Source organism: Theobroma umbraticum, unplaced genomic scaffold (assembly GCF_002168275.2).
Source record: "Theobroma umbraticum cultivar Fairchild unplaced genomic scaffold, ASM216827v3 scaffold_50.0, whole genome shotgun sequence".
NCBI lineage: Eukaryota > Viridiplantae > Streptophyta > Magnoliopsida > Malvales > Malvaceae > Theobroma > Theobroma umbraticum.
Genome location: NW_018397261.1, coordinates 5370326 through 5387728, shown reverse-complemented (window position 1 = coordinate 5387728; position 17403 = coordinate 5370326). Strand labels below are relative to the sequence as shown.

The following is a 17403-nucleotide window of genomic DNA, read 5'->3' as shown; positions in this document are numbered from 1 at the left end:
TATAAATGAATGAGACAATGACGTGCTCAATTTCACATGCGAGAGTTCTTTCTTCAATCTAGTAATTACACACATGAAATGTGGAATTAGTTAAACCAAGTCACCAACATTTTAATATTCTTGAGTTTTCTGCACAGCGTATCTACTAGAGGAGGGGAGCACGTGCCACATGGTGCAAGATTATTTTCTTATTTTGTTGAGATTGGGATTAATTATGTAATTAACTTGCAATTATTTTAATTATTGGCACATAGGAGCAGTTTTACATTTTAAGTCGGACAAAACAGATTGAATATTATTGAAATTTACTAAATATTAATCTTAAAATTCTAAAATCAAATATATATAACAAGTATAAGAGCATATGCAATAAGAAATACAATTTTACATCATTATTGTATCTAGTGGATTAGAGATAAACATAATTTCAGATACATATTGCACCCTTCTAATAGAATTAACTTACACCATATACATCTGTATTAAGCCTTTCAAGAAATATATATATATATATATATATATATATATATATATATACACATCTGCATTAAACAATAAAACAAAGATGATAATTAATGATAACACTTCAGTAATCCAGTAAATTGAAAAGAGCCAAACAATTGCTAGTCATTTTGGCAGATACACCACGCTCTTCTTGATTGTGTTGTTCACAGCTTTGCTTACTTTCTGGCCTTCAAATTCATCCGTGCATGTGTACTCATTCGTCAGGGCGGCGCTAACCCAAGTCCTTACGTTACCCATTTCCGTCCTACGTTCCGAGCCTTGCGCCCTGGCCATTGCTTCAAGGAGTCCGTGAGCTCGTCGATGGCATCACCTACAGTTTCAGAACAATCACGGATGATTTCGGTTTCGGAAGGACTTAACCCCTTCATTTTTGACAGTGATTCTATTGATGAAGACGTATTGCGTGTGGCATTTAGCGTTAAGGACAAGACTGTGTCGCAAAGCTTCTGGGGATCGGTTTTAATGGTGGATGCAAAAGGGGAGAGAGCTTTGTTGCACTCTTTGGGGTACCTGGTTGTGTTGCAGGCTGTTTTGATGAAATTTTTGTAAGTTCTGGTAGAATTGGCTTTAGTAGTCACAGCGCCTGAGATTGTCTGCATGTTTGACATGAGAAGAGGAATGGAAAAAGATAATAATAAGACTTGGAGCAAATGCAAAGAAGAGCTTGACATTGTCAAACTTTTAGCTTCCATTTCCTCCTATGTTGTATTTTGCTGGGCGTGTGGACAAGATAATAGGATCACAATTTATAGGCAAAAACTGTCAGGTGAGTAATGTTTTAATTTTTGGGGAAAATCAATGGAGTTTGATACGACATGTTAAATGAGGTGGCAGAAGACGATTCGTGATTAAATTAATTCATCAAGAGATTTTCTAGATGCTAAGCTGGCAACATATCAGGCAAGCAATTTGGGTAGATTATTTTCATCTTTGAGGAAGCTGTGAGAAATTATCCTTTTTATAAGTCTAATTTAAAAATATTCTTTATTATAGTTTTAATTATTTTTAGTTAATTTTTTACATGATTTGATAATAATATCTTTTAAATAATTTCAGAGAAACTAAAATGATTTTCGTTTTTTTTATCTCGCCATTCAGACAAAAATTTCAAAATTAAATTTTTAATTTCTCACTTTTGTCAAATACTGTCTATCTCGTCATCTTAACTCTTTCTCGCCATCTCAAAGAGCATAAATGATATCAAAGTATGTGTTTTAGATTCTTGTGTTTATTAGTTTATTCATAGAATTTCAAAGTTGAGGGATTGAAATTAATTAAATATATCTGTGAATTAGAACACTATATGATCTTAGCAACTTAAATCTGGCTTCGAGTAAACAAATCAATTAGTTATTAGGTATTACATTACTAGTTTTTAAGTATTATGTCATTGGTTTTTAGGTATTGTAAGACTGATTTTTAAATATTGCGTGATTTAATCATTATGTCTTTGGTTTTTAAATATTGCATAATTGGTTTTAAGGTATTGCGTAACTAATTTTTAGGCAATGCCTAAGTCACACAATATTTAAAAACTAGTTACACAATGCCTGTAACCAGTTATGTAATATTATTTAATCAGTCACGTAATATTTAAAAATTAGTCATGTAATATCTAAAAATTAATCATGTAATACCTAAAAACTAGTTATATAATACCTAAAAACTGGTTACGTAATGCTTAAAAACTACCAAAATTACTGAATTTCATTTAATAAAATTAACAACTTCAAATAATATACCATATTCCATTTAATAATATAATCAACGAATATGCCTACTTGACAAAGAATGCTCAAAATGCTTAAAGATTTTTTTTATATATTACAAATCACTCAAAAATATTTAAAAATGCTCAAAACATTCAAAGGTTGTTCTTTGCGTTTCAAAAATCACTTTAAAAAGTTTAAAGGTCTTTTTTCTTGATAAGGAATATTTTAAAAATGAATGGTGTAGCGAAGAAAGCTCAAAGAATATGAGTCAATTTGAGACATGGATTTAAACATATAAGTCAGTTTCATTAAAGGTAATTTTATCTAAAATTAATTTTTTTTAATTAAAAATAATTAAAATTATAAAAAAAGTTATTTTCAATCAGTATGGAAAGTATTTTTGAAAAAACCTATTTTTTTAATTTTTTAATTGTGTTACGCAAGATATCCACCATTGGCCAACTTACAATTAGTTACAGTATGAAAGGACTTTTGTTCGTTGGACTTAAAAGCCAATACACTTATTTTGTCCTATAATAAAAAATTACATCAAAGATTGAACCGATGGTGTTTTCAATCTGATCGATTCAATTGATTGATTCAATTTCAATTTTTTTATAAAAAAATTAACATTAATTGTATATTGAATATAACAAAAAATTATTTGACTAAATAATTAGAGTTATAATGACATTTAAAAAGAAAAACAGTTTAAATTTTGTTACTTAAAAATTAAAAATGAAAATTTTAACAAAAAATCAGTTTAACCGATTTAAAAATTCAATTAAATTTATTTAATCAGGAATGGGTTCACTTTCCTGTGATTTAACCCCTTAATTGAGCCGGAGAAATCACCAATTTCATATTAAATTGGTATGACCAACCGGTTTGGTCTGATTTTTTCAACATTATTTTTATTCATTTCTCAGTTTCAGCTTGCACGTGATTAATACTATGAGATTGTAATAAATAAGATAGTTAATTAGTTATGATTCTACACATGTAAACGCTCATTTTTATAATATATAGTTATATTATCCAAATATAAGTTTCAATCTTTAATTGAGAATGCATTACTGATAAAATTTTATATATTAAATTGGGGTTTTAAATCTTATTAATTCTTAATTGTATGCAAATAGTGACAGGCTGTTTGAACGTATACCTGCATCTACACACTTAACGGAGTGCACACCAATCTCTCATGTCGTTATCACCATCCAGTAATCATAAACATGCTAAATATGGTGCATGTGTTTCTTAGAATATATCATAAAATATGATATGAATTGAAAGAAATTTCAGTAAGATGCTTCACACTCGGTTTCTTGGAACCACTGGGAGTTCATGCCTGTAAAATTTTGTAAAGCTGACGTGGTATTGACTTATTTTTTATTTTATTTTCACTGCTTTTTTATTAATTTTTATAAAGATGAAAAAAATGAATATTAATGTCGTTTATATTAAAATTTATATATTTTTATGAAAATGATGTTTCATGATTTTAATATAAAAAAATTAAAAAATATATAAAAATAAGAGTATTAAGTGTTAAAAATTAAAAGAGAAAGACATCGTAATGGAACATTTCCAAAAAAGAACAATGCACGGACGTAATGGCTTTGCTCTTTTTTTTTTTTTCCCTCTTTCCTTAGTTAAATAAACATGGTCTAGCACATAAACATATTCTTTGAGTAAACTATAATCATGTGATATAGGAGTAATATCTAATAATAATGTGATACAATATCAATATGTATGCTATAAATTTTGTACACTATGAATTATATTATTGATGATCACCACCTTATCAATAACATTAAATAGTAAATATTTTTTGAACAATTTTGATCAGCCATTTACAAGTTATGGTTCAATTAATAGTATGTAAAATTAGGCATTGAAAAAAACGACTTGGATCTAGATTGTCTCTATCCGAATATTAACAGCAGATGGGCTTCCCCTATGTGGAAGAATATTATTTCCCCGCTATCTCCCTCTAGTCCTCATTTCATCCATGTGGTACCCAACTTTGCTTTTACTGTTGGAAATGGGGAAAGATTAAGTTTTTGGGAGAATGAATGGATCGAAGGATTAAAGCTCAAAGACTCTTTCCCTCGCTTTTTTGCTCTTGCTGTTAAAAAAGTAGGGAAAATAAAAGATTTCGGAATTTGAGAAGGCGAGAAATGGGTGTGGAAGGTTGAACTTAGGAGACCTCCTTTCGGGTAGGAGATAAGGCAGCATAGTGAGCTTTTGAGAGTCATTGTGAAATTTCATCTTAACAAAGAAATGAAAGGTGAACTATTGTTGAAAGGACAATCTAGTGGGACTTATTCTCCCAAAGCCTACAGTAAAAAAATGATGAACTATGTAAGACCAAGTAATGAGACTAATATGTGGAAATGGGTGTGATGTGGGGGGGTGGTGGTGTGCGTGGTGATAGTCCCTCACAAGGTGGAGGCGTTTATGTGGCAACTTATGCATGGAGGGATTGCATTAAAGGCTGAGCTTCTGCGAAGAGGACTTCAAGCGAAGAAAATGCTTTATGTAGCCTTTGTAAAAGCTGCATCGAAACGGTTGATCATCTTTTTGTTATGTGTGACAAAGTTTGGACCTTTTGGTACTTATGGTGTAGATGTTGGGGAGTTACTTGGGTCATGCCTAGAGGGACCAAAGAACTCATATATACTTCAGCGCTACGTTTGGAGCAGAGTCTGCCAGGATTCTAAGTACTATTTTTCAGTATTATCGAGATTGGGCATTGGGGAGTATGTGTAATTTAAGTTAGAAATCTGGAACCATTATATTATTAATTCAAAATGGAATCTTAGTGTACTGACAACAGACTGATCCTTCTTGTTCTTGAAGAAGAAAAATGTTATTGGCACCTGGGAACGAAAAGAGAGGGCGGTGATCGTATGTGAATAATAATGGTGAAAACCAGGTTCACGTGATGAAGCCTTGTTCCCTTCATTAATGAATAGACTTGGAAACTCTTTCTTCGGTTGATTCATTCGGCAATACATTTCATCTTGTAGCAAAATCAAACCGCAAGTTTCTGCAAATGCGTAGGATGCTGGTGCTTCAACTTGGGCGAACGGGTTAATGATTTATAGGAGGCTCTAGGTTGTCATTTTTGCTGAAATGTACAGAGAAGTGGATCCGGTTGTAGGGAATGATGCTATCCTGCTCCTTGGGGTATTTTTTTGGTCTTGATAGGGCCCTTGTTAATAGTTCAGTAGGTTGTTTGATCCCCTATGCAACCTGATCAGTTTTTCTTTGCTTTCTCTTTTCTCACGCAGGACAAGCCATAACAGAGAGCTTCATGTCCTGTATGTGCTGTCTGCTCTATTATACCACAAAATTGTAGCTTTTTGTAAACTATTACCAGCAACGAAATCACTAATTGTCCTTCAAAAAAAAAATAAAAAATTGAACTGCAAGAAAATGTTGGGTAGGCCGACTGCCTGGAAAAAGTAACGCTGTGTCTTTTTATTTCGTATTCACAATATTAATGCATGTAACCAAAGTAGAGAAAATTAATTTCAAACCTCTGTTCGAACACTTAATGCAAAAGTTACTCTTTGGCATAATACTTCATCTAGTAATTGACAGCATCGACAAAAGCCAAACAATTGCTGGTCATCCTGGCCAGATTCAACACAGTCTTCTTGATATTCTTATTCACTGCATTGCTTACTGTCTGGCCATCAAACTCATCCGTGCATGTGCTTTGGTCTGTTAACGCGGCGCTAACCCAGGTCCTTACATTTTCCATTTCAGACCTACGATCTGAGCTGCTTCGCAAATTGGTCATCACCGTCAAGGATTGCTTGAGCTCGTCGATTGCATGGCTTACGGTTTCAGCGCAATCACGGATGATCCCTCGTTCAGTAGGAGTTAAGTCCTTGAGTCTCCACAACGATGATATGGAGGAGGAAGTTTCACGAGCAGCTCTTATAGTGATGTATAATGTAACCTTGTAGAGCTTCTCTGGATCGGTTTTAATCGCGGATGCGTACGGGGAGAGTGATTTATAGCAATCTTTCTGATATGTGGCCGATTTGCAGGCTGTTTTTCTGTAACTTTTGTAGGTTTTGATACAAGAACTGTTGGTGGTTTTGGCTGGGACGGTTGGAATGCTTGACATGAGAAAGAGAATGGCAAACGAAAATACGAAGATATGGGAAAAATGTAAAGAACAACTTCTTAAACTCTTAGCAGCTGCCATTTCTTCTTCCTTCTTTGTTTTTGTTGTACTAACGAGGTTGCAGTTATACAGGATCGCAAATTCAAGCTTTATAGTCAACGCTCAGATGGGTGATTTTTTTTTTCTTTCAATTATTATTGTTTTAATTCGAAATAATGATCAATGATCCAGTATTAATTTGCAAATTAGAGATCTTGCAGAGCACACTTACACGCTAAGTCAGCTGAGCTCGATTCGAAACATAATCCGATCTGTCCGATGCAAATAATCAAACAGCATTCAGCTACCTGCACGCAGTTCATTAACATATTCCACACATATTCAGCAGAAGAAGAAAAAAAAAAGGGAAAAAGAATATGTTCTCACTTTGGATGTGTCCATGGTAATACGAGGCTTGGGCACATTGGGTAAAATACAAAAAGTTTTGTCAAAACATTTTTAAAGGATATTTTGCCTTGTTTGTTTCAAAATAATGTTTTTGATTCTTTGACTATTAATACTATTAATCAACTGTTAAAAAGAATTAGAGTTAATGCTACATAAATATTTTAAAACATAAATGTCCTCTTAAAAAAATCTGTCCATATTATTTCCAAAATTTAATAAAATTTATAAATTTGTTCATTTATAAATCCCATTTTAAATTTTATTAAGTTTTAAGTTTTTTCTTGTCAAATATTGAATGTTATTAAATATTAAGTGAATTTTATTAAGTTTTGAAAAGAAATATAAGCAAATTATTTTAAGAGGACATTTGTGTCTTAAAATATTGATATAGTATTAGATATAATTTTTTTAACTATTGACAGTAAAAGAATCAAAACATTATTTTAAAATAAAAAGGATCATAAGTGTCATTTTAAAGTGTTTTGAAAAACTTTATGAATTTTTCTCTATATTTTACTTGAATAATAACATGATATTTTAAATATTTGTAAATCGATGATGTATTTGTTAAAAGATTCTCATTAGTCAAAAGGTTTCATTAAGATTTATATTTTATACATTATTAATAACTAATTAACATCTCCTCAAACTAGACGTGGATTAATTTTGCATGGCTAAGGCGTAGGCAAGCCATGCGCCCGAACCATATGAAAATTGAAGGACGTGGTTACGTTGGACGATTAGAGTCAGACCCTTAACAAAGTCAAGCTCCTTGAATATCGTACGGAGATTTCACATGTCCTTGGATTAAAGAATGCGTGAAAAGGTACAGAACCGATGGCGTATTTGGTGGAGCATACAAGCGAGGGAGGTCATATCCCAAGCAATATTAATTCCTTCATTATTTGATGAAGCTAATCAGTTGCTTTACGCCACTTTCGAAGGTTAATGTCGACACGGAAGATTGAGAGAGAAATTAGAGGGCAATGGTAGCTTAAGTTGATGGACAACAAAGCTTGAGATGACAGAAAGTATATGTGATTAAGAATAAATTGGCTGATGGCCTCACATTACAAAGATGAAGATGTGTCTGCTGAGCTTTTTGTGATTCTCAAATCACTTCCCCCATCAATTCATTAATTTTGATCATCTATCTGTCGCAAAATCAAGGAGAATCAATTTCTCAAACCTAATTCCATGCAAAATTAAACTATTTAAAATTTTGGGCCACAATAAAATGGTTGAAAAGTTGGATTAGACCCTTCATATCTTTTCTATTTTTCTTAATGTGACAAACTAACAACACTTCCCTCTTCCACATGTTTATTTTTTTTAAAAAAAAAAGGGTAATTTTTTTTGTCTCCAAGTTCATATATCATTTCAAATCCCTTACTATTTTTTTTTTTTTGAAAAGCATAGGTGAATTTCTATTAATAACCAGGAATAAAGCATTCCTTAACGGGGTACATCTGCAACCAAACTAAAACCCAGGAGTAATGGAACCAAAACACTCCACTACTCCCTCACAATTACTCCCCTCACTTACAACAAAAATCAAAAGAAAAAACCCACATCTCCATCCACATCCTTGGAGCCTCAACCAGCTTTCCTTGACGTCTTGATCTCAAAATTCATACATTCGTAAAGCCATTCATAGCCCTCTTGGACCAAATCAGCAAAGCACCAATATTCAAGACACATTGATCAAAACAGAGGGAACCAAAAATAATGAAACTTTCCACACCTGTCACATTGCTTCTTCCTGTAAGTTTTCATCCGGAGTCCACAACAATCAGCACTAGAATAGATAGACATTTCATGACACCTTATGGTGACCAGGGCAATTGAAAGCAGAGATCTTACAAAAGGATCGCGCCAAAATCATTGGCGGCGAAAGATACACATGTTTGCTAATGGTTACGATCTATTCTAAAGAATCCAAGGTTGGTCTCTTGACACTTGGGATTATTTCCTTGGATAAAGATCTTGTCTATTCAAATAAGAAAGCAGGGAAGGCTCTGTGACAGAATCAAACAAAACAGAGCAGCCGACAAGAAAATATCTATACTTTTTTGCATGACCCAAGAGATGAGCTCAACTGAAAGAGGCTGCTTAACCTACTGAAAAGTGGAAACTTTAGGCTCCATTGTATAAGTCAAGTACAAGTTTAAACTTTGCAAATACATTTCAGAACTCCAACACACATTTGAAGTCCATTATACATGTGCTTATGCGCAGAGCAAGAATGTGAAAAGGCATCCGTCAAGCGAGGTCAAGTTCATAGAATTCCTATTTCAATGATAATATTAATACTAGCATGGCACAAACATATCTAATCATGAAAATTAAATGACATGGATCATTATAAACAACTTTCTTCCTTGAAAAGTATATATATACAAATTGATATAGACTTTTGGAAATGAATATTATATATTAATAATTTTAATTTACATGACAAGTAATTTTGATGAAATGAAATTTATATGTTTATTTAATTTAAGTGAAAATAATATTGATAAACACTTTTTTCCATGTTCAATAAAATCTAACACACGTATACTCGTACACATGTTTTTCCCTTAGTTTGGAGTCTATTTCCATGAAAGGAAAGAAAAGGAGACTAATAAGATTCTATTCGCAATAAGAGAGTTCATTGATGAAGGCCAATGCATTGCTGGTTAATTGGGCGACTCTGCCAATATTACTCCTAATAGTGTCTTTGATTTTGCCATTCATTGCTTTCCCTTCCATCCCATCCATGCAAGTATCCTCATTGATCAAAGCAGCACTAACCCAAGTCTGTACATTGCTCATTTTCATCTCAAAGTCAGGGCCCTGTAGATCCTTCATTGCTGCCATTGATTGGTGGAGCTCATCTACAGAGCCTCACATGGTTTCCACACAATCCGCAATGGCAATAGCTTCTCCAGGCTTTAAACCAGGCTCTTTGGACAACTTTAAACCAGGTTTGAAGTTTATTACTCACCATTCAGGCTCACGGACAAAGAAGCGTTGGCAAGTTCCCTTGCGCTAGTCTGGATGGTGCTAACATAAGCTGAGAGGGTCTCATAACATATCTCCGGATACATATCTCATAACATAATCTGTAAGTTGACACAGCTGCAGAACTACATCCACTCTCCTGAGAGGATATATGCAGAAAGAAGGACGTCCATGATTAAGGAAATTAAAAAGAAAAACTTTGTAACTTAGACATCCACATCTAGCTGGACTTCAATCTTCTTTGAAGTACAATAATATCCTCGTTTAGTTTAATAAGCCCACCACGCATGACTTGCACAATTAAATACTCAAGCTAAGATGATAATAGTGAATGTGAAGGAAATAATGTTTGGCAAGCTTTGCCGTGGGCCTTTCTCCAGAAAAATATCTGCTACTACATTTGTACACATCACTTTCGTTTTCTTTTTACCGTAATGTTTATTTCTTATTTTTAATTTCAACTCAAACAGTAGAATGTCTCAGCCTTTTTTGCGGGCCATATTGTCTATCAAACCCGTGATGCTAAGTCGCTATTGAAATTACGGAAAGCTGGTGATGCTTTGAAGACGTTTTTCGCATGTTATCTTCATGCTCTGTTTTAGTTCATACTATGGGATGGTTTCATATCATATCATAAGAAGCATTCGATGCAAAATTAACTAATAATACCTGAACAGTTTTAAAAAATTTTATGAAATGGAAAGAACTTTTTTGTTTTACGGAATATCTGTAAAGTTCAAAATCTAGCTATACAGAAAATGACCTTTAATGGTGGAAGGTAGAGTCAGCATTTTCTACACCAACAAATGTTCTTGAATAACCGTCTAGACTTAACTTTCAATCAACGTCCGATTTCTAAATCTAACCCTGCTCCGTAATTGTCGAGTAGACAAAGATTTACATATTACAGCAATTCAAGAAAACTGGGAAATCCTTTTGACCAACGTGATGCTAATCTTGAAAACTAGTAAACTGCAACGGAAAGAGAGAGCTCAACCAATCAGACTGCCATAATAATAGTCTTGATAGCTATGGGCAACAGCTTTTCTAATTCTCTCTGCATGTAACCGACCTGCAGGGGGTCGCACAAGGATAACGATAGGCAGCTCATCTGACCAAATGGCCGAATGGGTGCTTGTGAGCCCGGCGGCTGAAGCGTTTAAGCCTCTTTCGTTCGTTTCTAAGGCCCCACACAAATGCATTGAAGGTAAGCTGTTTTGATTCTTCGATTCCAAATACTCTGATTCAGACTTTAAATCACCATTTTATTTTGTCATTTGCTCCCACTTGATTTGCCATTTGACAAGGAAAATTGGGCCACACACAATTATGCTAGAAACATTCAAGTTAGTGGTGCTAACATCGTCCTTTGTACAGATTTTTTCCTGAGGTCTGCAAAATAATATCTTCAACAGTTAGGATTGAGAAGAGTCAAGACTCAACAGTTGCATAATCATGCAAACATTAACCTTTTTTTGGATGTTTAGCTAGAAGACAGCAAAGCGTCATGTCAGATCACTGGTGAAACATATTTTAACTTTAATCAAATATGGATACGTTTAGTAGTTGAGCGCAATTTTGCCTCCAATTCTCTCTAATCACGGATTATAAGCCATATTATTTGGTTCCGGAAATGTCCCTTTATGGACCCCTATCGATTTACTCCACCAATTATATCAGGAATGCAAGACTAACCGACATGGGTATCTTTTTTCCCCTATAAATTGGAGGCCTCTCCCTTCCCATTTTCATCATATTCCAATAGCTCTTCTTAGTTTTTAGCAAAGAAAAAACATTAGAGATATGGAAGGCACCGTCTGTAGTCATTCTTTTAAATTCCTTCTCATTCTTCTTGCCATTAATTCTTACATAAATTTTAGTTCAGCTGGTAGGCAAATTGCCCCACTGTCCAGCACTGAGTTCATCAGAACCTCTTGTAGTTCAACGACATACCCAAAACTTTGTTTTGAGACTCTCTCAACCCACGCTAGCTTGATCCAAACAAGCCCTCAGCTCTTGGCCCATGCAGCCCTCAATGTGACCCTTTCAACCGCCAAATCAACCTCCGCCATGATGGTAACGCTTTCCAGAAGCCATGGATTGAAGCCGAGAGTGGCGGAAGCCATGCAAGACTGTGTGGAGGAACTGAGTGACACCATAGATGAGCTCAGAAAGTCAATAAGCGAGATGGGTCAGATCAAAGGCTCCAATTTTGGACTGATGATAAACGATGTACAGACTTGGGTTAGCGCTGCTCTGACAGACGAGAGCACCTGCAGCGATGGTTTTCAAGGGAATAACATGAACGGGAATGTGAAGACGGATGTGAGAACCAAGATTCTGAGAATCGCTCATTTGACAAGCAATGCCTTGGCTTTGATCAACAGCTATGCTTCTCTCCATGGTTAGCTAGCCTTCACCAAGAACAGGGGGTAAGCATGTATACTATATTAATTGATTTTAGAAACTACGTGTGCCCTGATTAAATGTAATATATGCAAGCCTAGATGTGGCTTTGAAGTGGGGTATGGCTTATTGTTACACGGATATATGTGATCATGTTGTCACATAGTAAAATTTATGTGGCTCCTCTTTAAGATACTAGTGTCGGAGGCTTTGAGATCTATACTGTGCCGTCTTTACAGGTTGTTTTACTTACATTGCTTTGTGTAGAATCATATTGTATCCTCGTCGAAGATTAATTACAATTGATGAAGCCTCTCTTGTTGTCCAGGTTTTAGTTAGAATATTGATTTGAAGCGATTCCTCTGTTTGTGTATTTCATTCCTTATTTTGTCCAATTTCCAAAAGCATTCTAGTAACTTACTAAATTTTGCTTTACAAGTTAAGCTTAAATATTCAAATTTCCATAATCATTGCGAACATTAGCAATATTAGTGTTTTAGGGTATAAGAAAAATAATGTATTTTTTCAAAATTTTGAAAAATATAATTAGTGTATTTTTAAGAATGTCAATGATTACCTTATAATAGGATATCTTGCATTACTCGACTAGATTTAGATTAAGATTAAGATACTCTATGATCAAATTCAAATAATAAAATTATTATAAGTCATGGGTTTAGGTAGGATTTAGATAATGGTTTTAGAGTACCCATTATTCGAATTCGATTATATTAATATTAAATTTTAATTATATATTATTTTTTATTTATAAATTTCTTATAATTACTGTAATATTTACTAAAATTCATTAGTTGTTTTAAATTTGAATTTAATCTGTAATTTATTTTCATGAATTAATTATAATTTATTAATTTAATTTTTATTAATAATGTACATAAAAATTGATTTTAAATTTATTTTAATCATTTATTTAATGAATAATATTTGAGATATTCAATTGCATGTTTGAATGACAATTTCAAAATTTAATCGATTTTTTCTAAAGTTCAAATACCTTATCAAATAATTAAGTTAGGATTTGAGTATTTAAAAAATAACGAGTACCCTACGTATTTACATTTTTATAAATATTGACACTAATTAAGATGATATTTGAGAAAAAGTGTAATTAAAGAATTATCTCATCTTAATTTTAATTAAAAAATTTTAATTAATTTTATTAAATACTTATAAACATTTACTAACCCAATCCAAAAACAATATGTATGAAAAAAAAAAAGGCAGAACAAGAATAAAAAAGCGAGGGAAAGAATGTAACTCTTAATAAATTTCCGTCAACACATGGCTATTCTTTATCGACAAGACAAAACGGTTGAATAAAAAAGAAGCGCTTAAGTGGTGCATGTGTCAATTAAGTGGGGAGCTTCCTACGGTCTATATTTCGTTAAATCCATTGTGGGAAAAAGTGGCTAATGTTATTAACGGCTATAACGTTTATTACTATACACGTGGACGTGGTTTTTATTCCATGTGTTTCGGGAGGACTTTGTTTCGGTCTTATCCTGACTGTATGCTGTACAGTTTGTCGGATAACTGCTCATTCCACTTCCTAGTTTGGGTCCTAGCCGTTGTTGGCCACCTCCTCCATCGTACCGAACTTGGTCCTGCGGATAGCGACCTTGTGTTTTGTTTCTCTTGAGAAAAAAAATTCAATTTTCCCTTTTTCATGGTCTATATAAATCAACCCTGAGCCCAGCACAATCCAAGCCCAAGAAAAGGCCGTAAGTGGTGGGCTCTAATTGTAAATCCTGGGCTGAGCAGGCTACCTGGAGAGCGTACAACAAATATGTCTTACTATGGAACATAGAGAGTAACCACTAATAAACAATAAACTGGCTTAAGTTTTATTGAAACAATAAGCTCAAAGTGATCGGAATGCTTTCAAGTTAGCCAGGACCCTAACAAGAGATGGTTGGCTCCATTATCTTCAATCTTTTTATGCAAACTATAAAACTACACAGCTTGAGGGTTTGGAAATGCTTTGAAATAGGCCAGGACCCCAACAAAAGGCGCATTAATGTAGGTAGTTGGCTCTGATTGTGGAGCATTCATCCGGTTATCAGGAAACTGATCCTTCTCATCAGGTCCTCCAACAATAGCTCCTGTAAGCAAGTTCTGATTTGGATTTTCGGTTTGGAAGTAAGGGGTTCCATCCTTGCATTTGATGTGCTCTGGATGCTTACCAATGGATGGTAGAGAAGCGGCCCGATGATGTATTCTCTGAGGGAACTTCTGGCCAAATCCCACCATGTATGACATACTCAGTGGGTTCTTTCCCAGTATATAATCCACCTGCATCAGTTAATTCTAAGCTTCCACCATATTGGACTAAACCAACTTTCTAATGCTTAATTGGAGGGGCAGCATCCTGTTCAGACTTCAGACTTCATATCTGAGACCTATTTTTACAATAAAGCCTACTCATATATAGATGTCTTTGAGCAAATTTGAAGAGTCCGGCTGTCAGACTAACATGAATAAATTGACATTCATGGGAATGATGGAACTGCTTTTTGGATTTAAATGAGAAGTATAGATATGTAGAATTCTAAAGAACCTAAGATTCATGTGAACATACCTGGCCTTTTGCAATTTGCTCGAGCCTAGATGGTTCCGCATTAACATTACCACAAGGAACTGCTCCATTGTGTTTTTTAAGATATTGAGCGTAAACAACCAGAAGAAAGGACAGAGATGTGGCATGTTGCATGTTGCTTCCACCAGGTCTGAACAAAAGCCCACCTACCATTTCTCATTTGCAAGTCATCACCCATTAGCCAGGTATCAGTCAGGCCAAAACTAAATTCTAAACCGACAATTAATATTGAGACAAAATAAAAGAAAGGCTGCTCAACACCAGCATTAGAAATTAGTGTTAGTCTAGAACCAGACTTCAAGTTGTTGAAAAGCACTTGAGGATCAGTAAAAAGTTTCAAGGAAATATGATCATAATATGTAGTTAGTCTGGTTTATAAAAATGGATTCTAACTTCAACGTCAGCGTCCTTTTCTTTCAAATCAACATAAGAGCCTATAGGTTTTGTAAGTTTAATAAGTTATTAGTTACAGCCAGCACGATTTGGATGTGTAAATTCTAAGTCCATGGCAGGCTACCTGGAGAATACGTAACAGATTTGGAAGGCGATTCTGGCAACAGAGTACATACAAATTTCCCCGCTTCGAGAACATAGGGATTGGAATTGCTGGAGTTCATTACCCACTGCAAAAACAATCAAAACAAAAGTCTAGACTGTGGAATAAGAAGAATGGTTTTTTAAAAATCAAAATGAAAGGAAAATTAGATTATTACCCCGGAAACAAGAACATTTATACCGGCGTACTTCGCATCCCATCCAAATTCAGCAAAGCTAGCACTAGCTTGTAACTGACCATCTACAAGCCTTGTGACTTTCTTTGGCAGATATAGAACGTTCCTTTGAAGATAGTCCCAGTACTTCCGTTCGTTTGTCGCCTTAAACAACCATGCTGCTCCCCATATCAGTTCGTCCTGTAAAGAGAATAGTTGGTATTAGAAGCGACAATGAATCTCCCAAGTGAACCTTTCTTAAATTTCTCGATTGCCTTCGTACCTCATAGCCATCGTAATCACAATAGAATGGACACACTCCTCGGCCAACACTGTCCTTATAGGTTCCCCGAAACATATCCGCGAAGTCAAAGACCTAACCCGCACATAAAAAAAAACAGTAAGGTTATTAACCAAAAAAGTTTGAAAAGAATAAAAGAAAGAAAGAAGAAAATATTCAGCCTCATGATTTACCTGCTTTGCCCTATTGACAAGTACTATAGAGTATTTCTTGTCAGCGGACTTGAAAACCAAGGAAGATGCCGCAAGTGCAGCTGCAGTCTCGGCTGATACTTCAGAGCCAGGGTGGGTTTGATTAACTACGTAACTGGTTCTTGAAGTGTCCATGTCTTCGGGCCTTTGCCAGCAATTATGATCCGCGTTTGGATCACCAACGGCGGCCGTGACTTTGCCAGGGAACTTCGTGGCCTTGAGCAAGTAGTCTGTGCCCCAACGAATGGAATCCAGTGCATATTGCAGGTCTGAGCCCATCAATTGGCCAAATTCGATTACGCTCCAAGCTAGCATTGTTGTTGAGAATGCCATTGGAAAATTAAATTTCACGTTGTCACCGGCATCGTAATAACCACCTACTAGATTCATCTGAAAATCAAATCATATTTTTAATTTGGTTAAATATTAAAATAAAAAATATCATAAAAATGTGAATTAGTTTTATTGTAAACTTTTTACACCACATATTTAATCTTTAAAAAAAATTATTGTAAACTTTTATTTAACATTTATGAATTCTGAAAGGTTAGTCCGTATAAAATTTATTTTCAATTCAATTTTTCAAAAGCACGTTACTAAATTCAAAAAATTTAATTTGAACCTATTTCACACAATTGGTATACTTTTCTTTATGCATCACATTGGTTTGTGCATCCTTTTTAAGGTTCTTGTACCAGATTGCATTATATGCTATGCTAAATCAAAATCCACCAATAACTATACGATAAATAATGGCGTAGAAATTAGAGATTTACACCAACGTCAAAACCATCACGAAGAGCAGAGTCCTTTCTCCAATTCATTCTTTGGTTCGGTGGAAGCTTTCCTGACCTCTGCCCTTCGAAGAATAAAAGGCACTTGGACAATGCATCGCCATAGTTCTGTGAAGCAACTCTGTCAAGCACCACCATCCCTAATAACAATAACAACGTTAGTAGAGTGATCATACTGTGACGTTTGCCGCTGGCCATTGCTCTATTCTCTCTGAAATCAATCTGAACCCAATTCTTTAACTCTCTTTGCGATATTCTGACCAAGCAATAAATTGAACTTCTACTGAATTATATAGTCCTAGAAAGAGCTAGAAAAAATTTGACTGCACAACACATCAAATGAGGGCATGCTTATATAGGGTCTTTACCACATATGTGGGGTTTGGCAATGATACCTCAAGCATTAATTGTCTGATTTATTGGCTAGGATGGAAATTATGGAAATTAATATCCACAATAATTACTTTTCTTCCTTTATACTTTCAAAATACACATAGGTTAAATGCCTTAGTGCATGCTCTTAATTTTTTAACTTTGACAGTTT

General features: G+C 34.5%; 3 protein-coding genes and 2 pseudogenes across 3 annotated transcripts; 1 reads left to right on the top strand and 4 right to left on the bottom strand.

Annotated features, from left to right (window-relative positions):
- Positions 1-318: 318 nt before the first annotated feature.
- Positions 319-1233, bottom strand: LOC110418524 (21 kDa protein pseudogene; annotated as a pseudogene).
- Positions 1234-5838: 4605 nt separating this feature from the next.
- LOC110418017 (pectinesterase inhibitor 4-like) lies at positions 5839-6468 on the bottom strand. Its single transcript, XM_021430635.1, has one exon. The coding sequence runs from the start codon at positions 6466-6468 to the stop codon at positions 5839-5841; it is 630 nt and encodes a 209-aa protein (XP_021286310.1).
- Positions 6469-9313: 2845 nt separating this feature from the next.
- Positions 9314-10075, bottom strand: LOC110418016 (21 kDa protein pseudogene; annotated as a pseudogene).
- A 1501-nt stretch (positions 10076-11576) lies between these two features.
- LOC110417682 (Plant invertase/pectin methylesterase inhibitor superfamily protein) lies at positions 11577-12587 on the top strand. Its single transcript, XM_021430148.2, has one exon. It carries the CDS (start codon positions 11644-11646, stop codon positions 12247-12249), a length of 606 nt encoding a protein of 201 aa, XP_021285823.1. The 5' UTR covers positions 11577-11643; the 3' UTR covers positions 12250-12587.
- A 1633-nt stretch (positions 12588-14220) lies between these two features.
- Positions 14221-17057, bottom strand: LOC110417681 (endoglucanase 8-like). The gene is made up of 7 exons (XM_021430147.1): positions 16842-17057; positions 16048-16455; positions 15857-15949; positions 15577-15774; positions 15381-15486; positions 14846-15009; positions 14221-14559 (listed from the first exon to the last, which is right to left on the bottom strand). The coding sequence occupies exons 1-7, from the start codon at positions 17055-17057 to the stop codon at positions 14221-14223; spliced, it is 1524 nt and encodes a 507-aa protein (XP_021285822.1).
- Positions 17058-17403: the final 346 nt, after the last annotated feature.

Coding starts and splice junctions, on each gene's coding strand:
- LOC110418017 (XM_021430635.1), bottom strand. CDS start 6,468: ATGGCAGCTGCTAAGAGTTTAAGAAGTTGTTCTTTACATTTTTCCCAT.
- LOC110417682 (XM_021430148.2), top strand. CDS start 11,644: ATGGAAGGCACCGTCTGTAGTCATTCTTTTAAATTCCTTCTCATTCTT.
- LOC110417681 (XM_021430147.1), bottom strand. CDS start 17,057: ATGGCCAGCGGCAAACGTCACAGTATGATCACTCTACTAACGTTGTTA. Junction 15,950..16,047: donor TTGTCAATAGGGCAAAGCAG/GTAAATCATGAG, acceptor TGTGCGGGTTAG/GTCTTTGACTTCGCGGATAT. Junction 15,487..15,576: donor TAAATGTTCTTGTTTCCGGG/GTAATAATCTAA, acceptor TTGTTTTTGCAG/TGGGTAATGAACTCCAGCAA.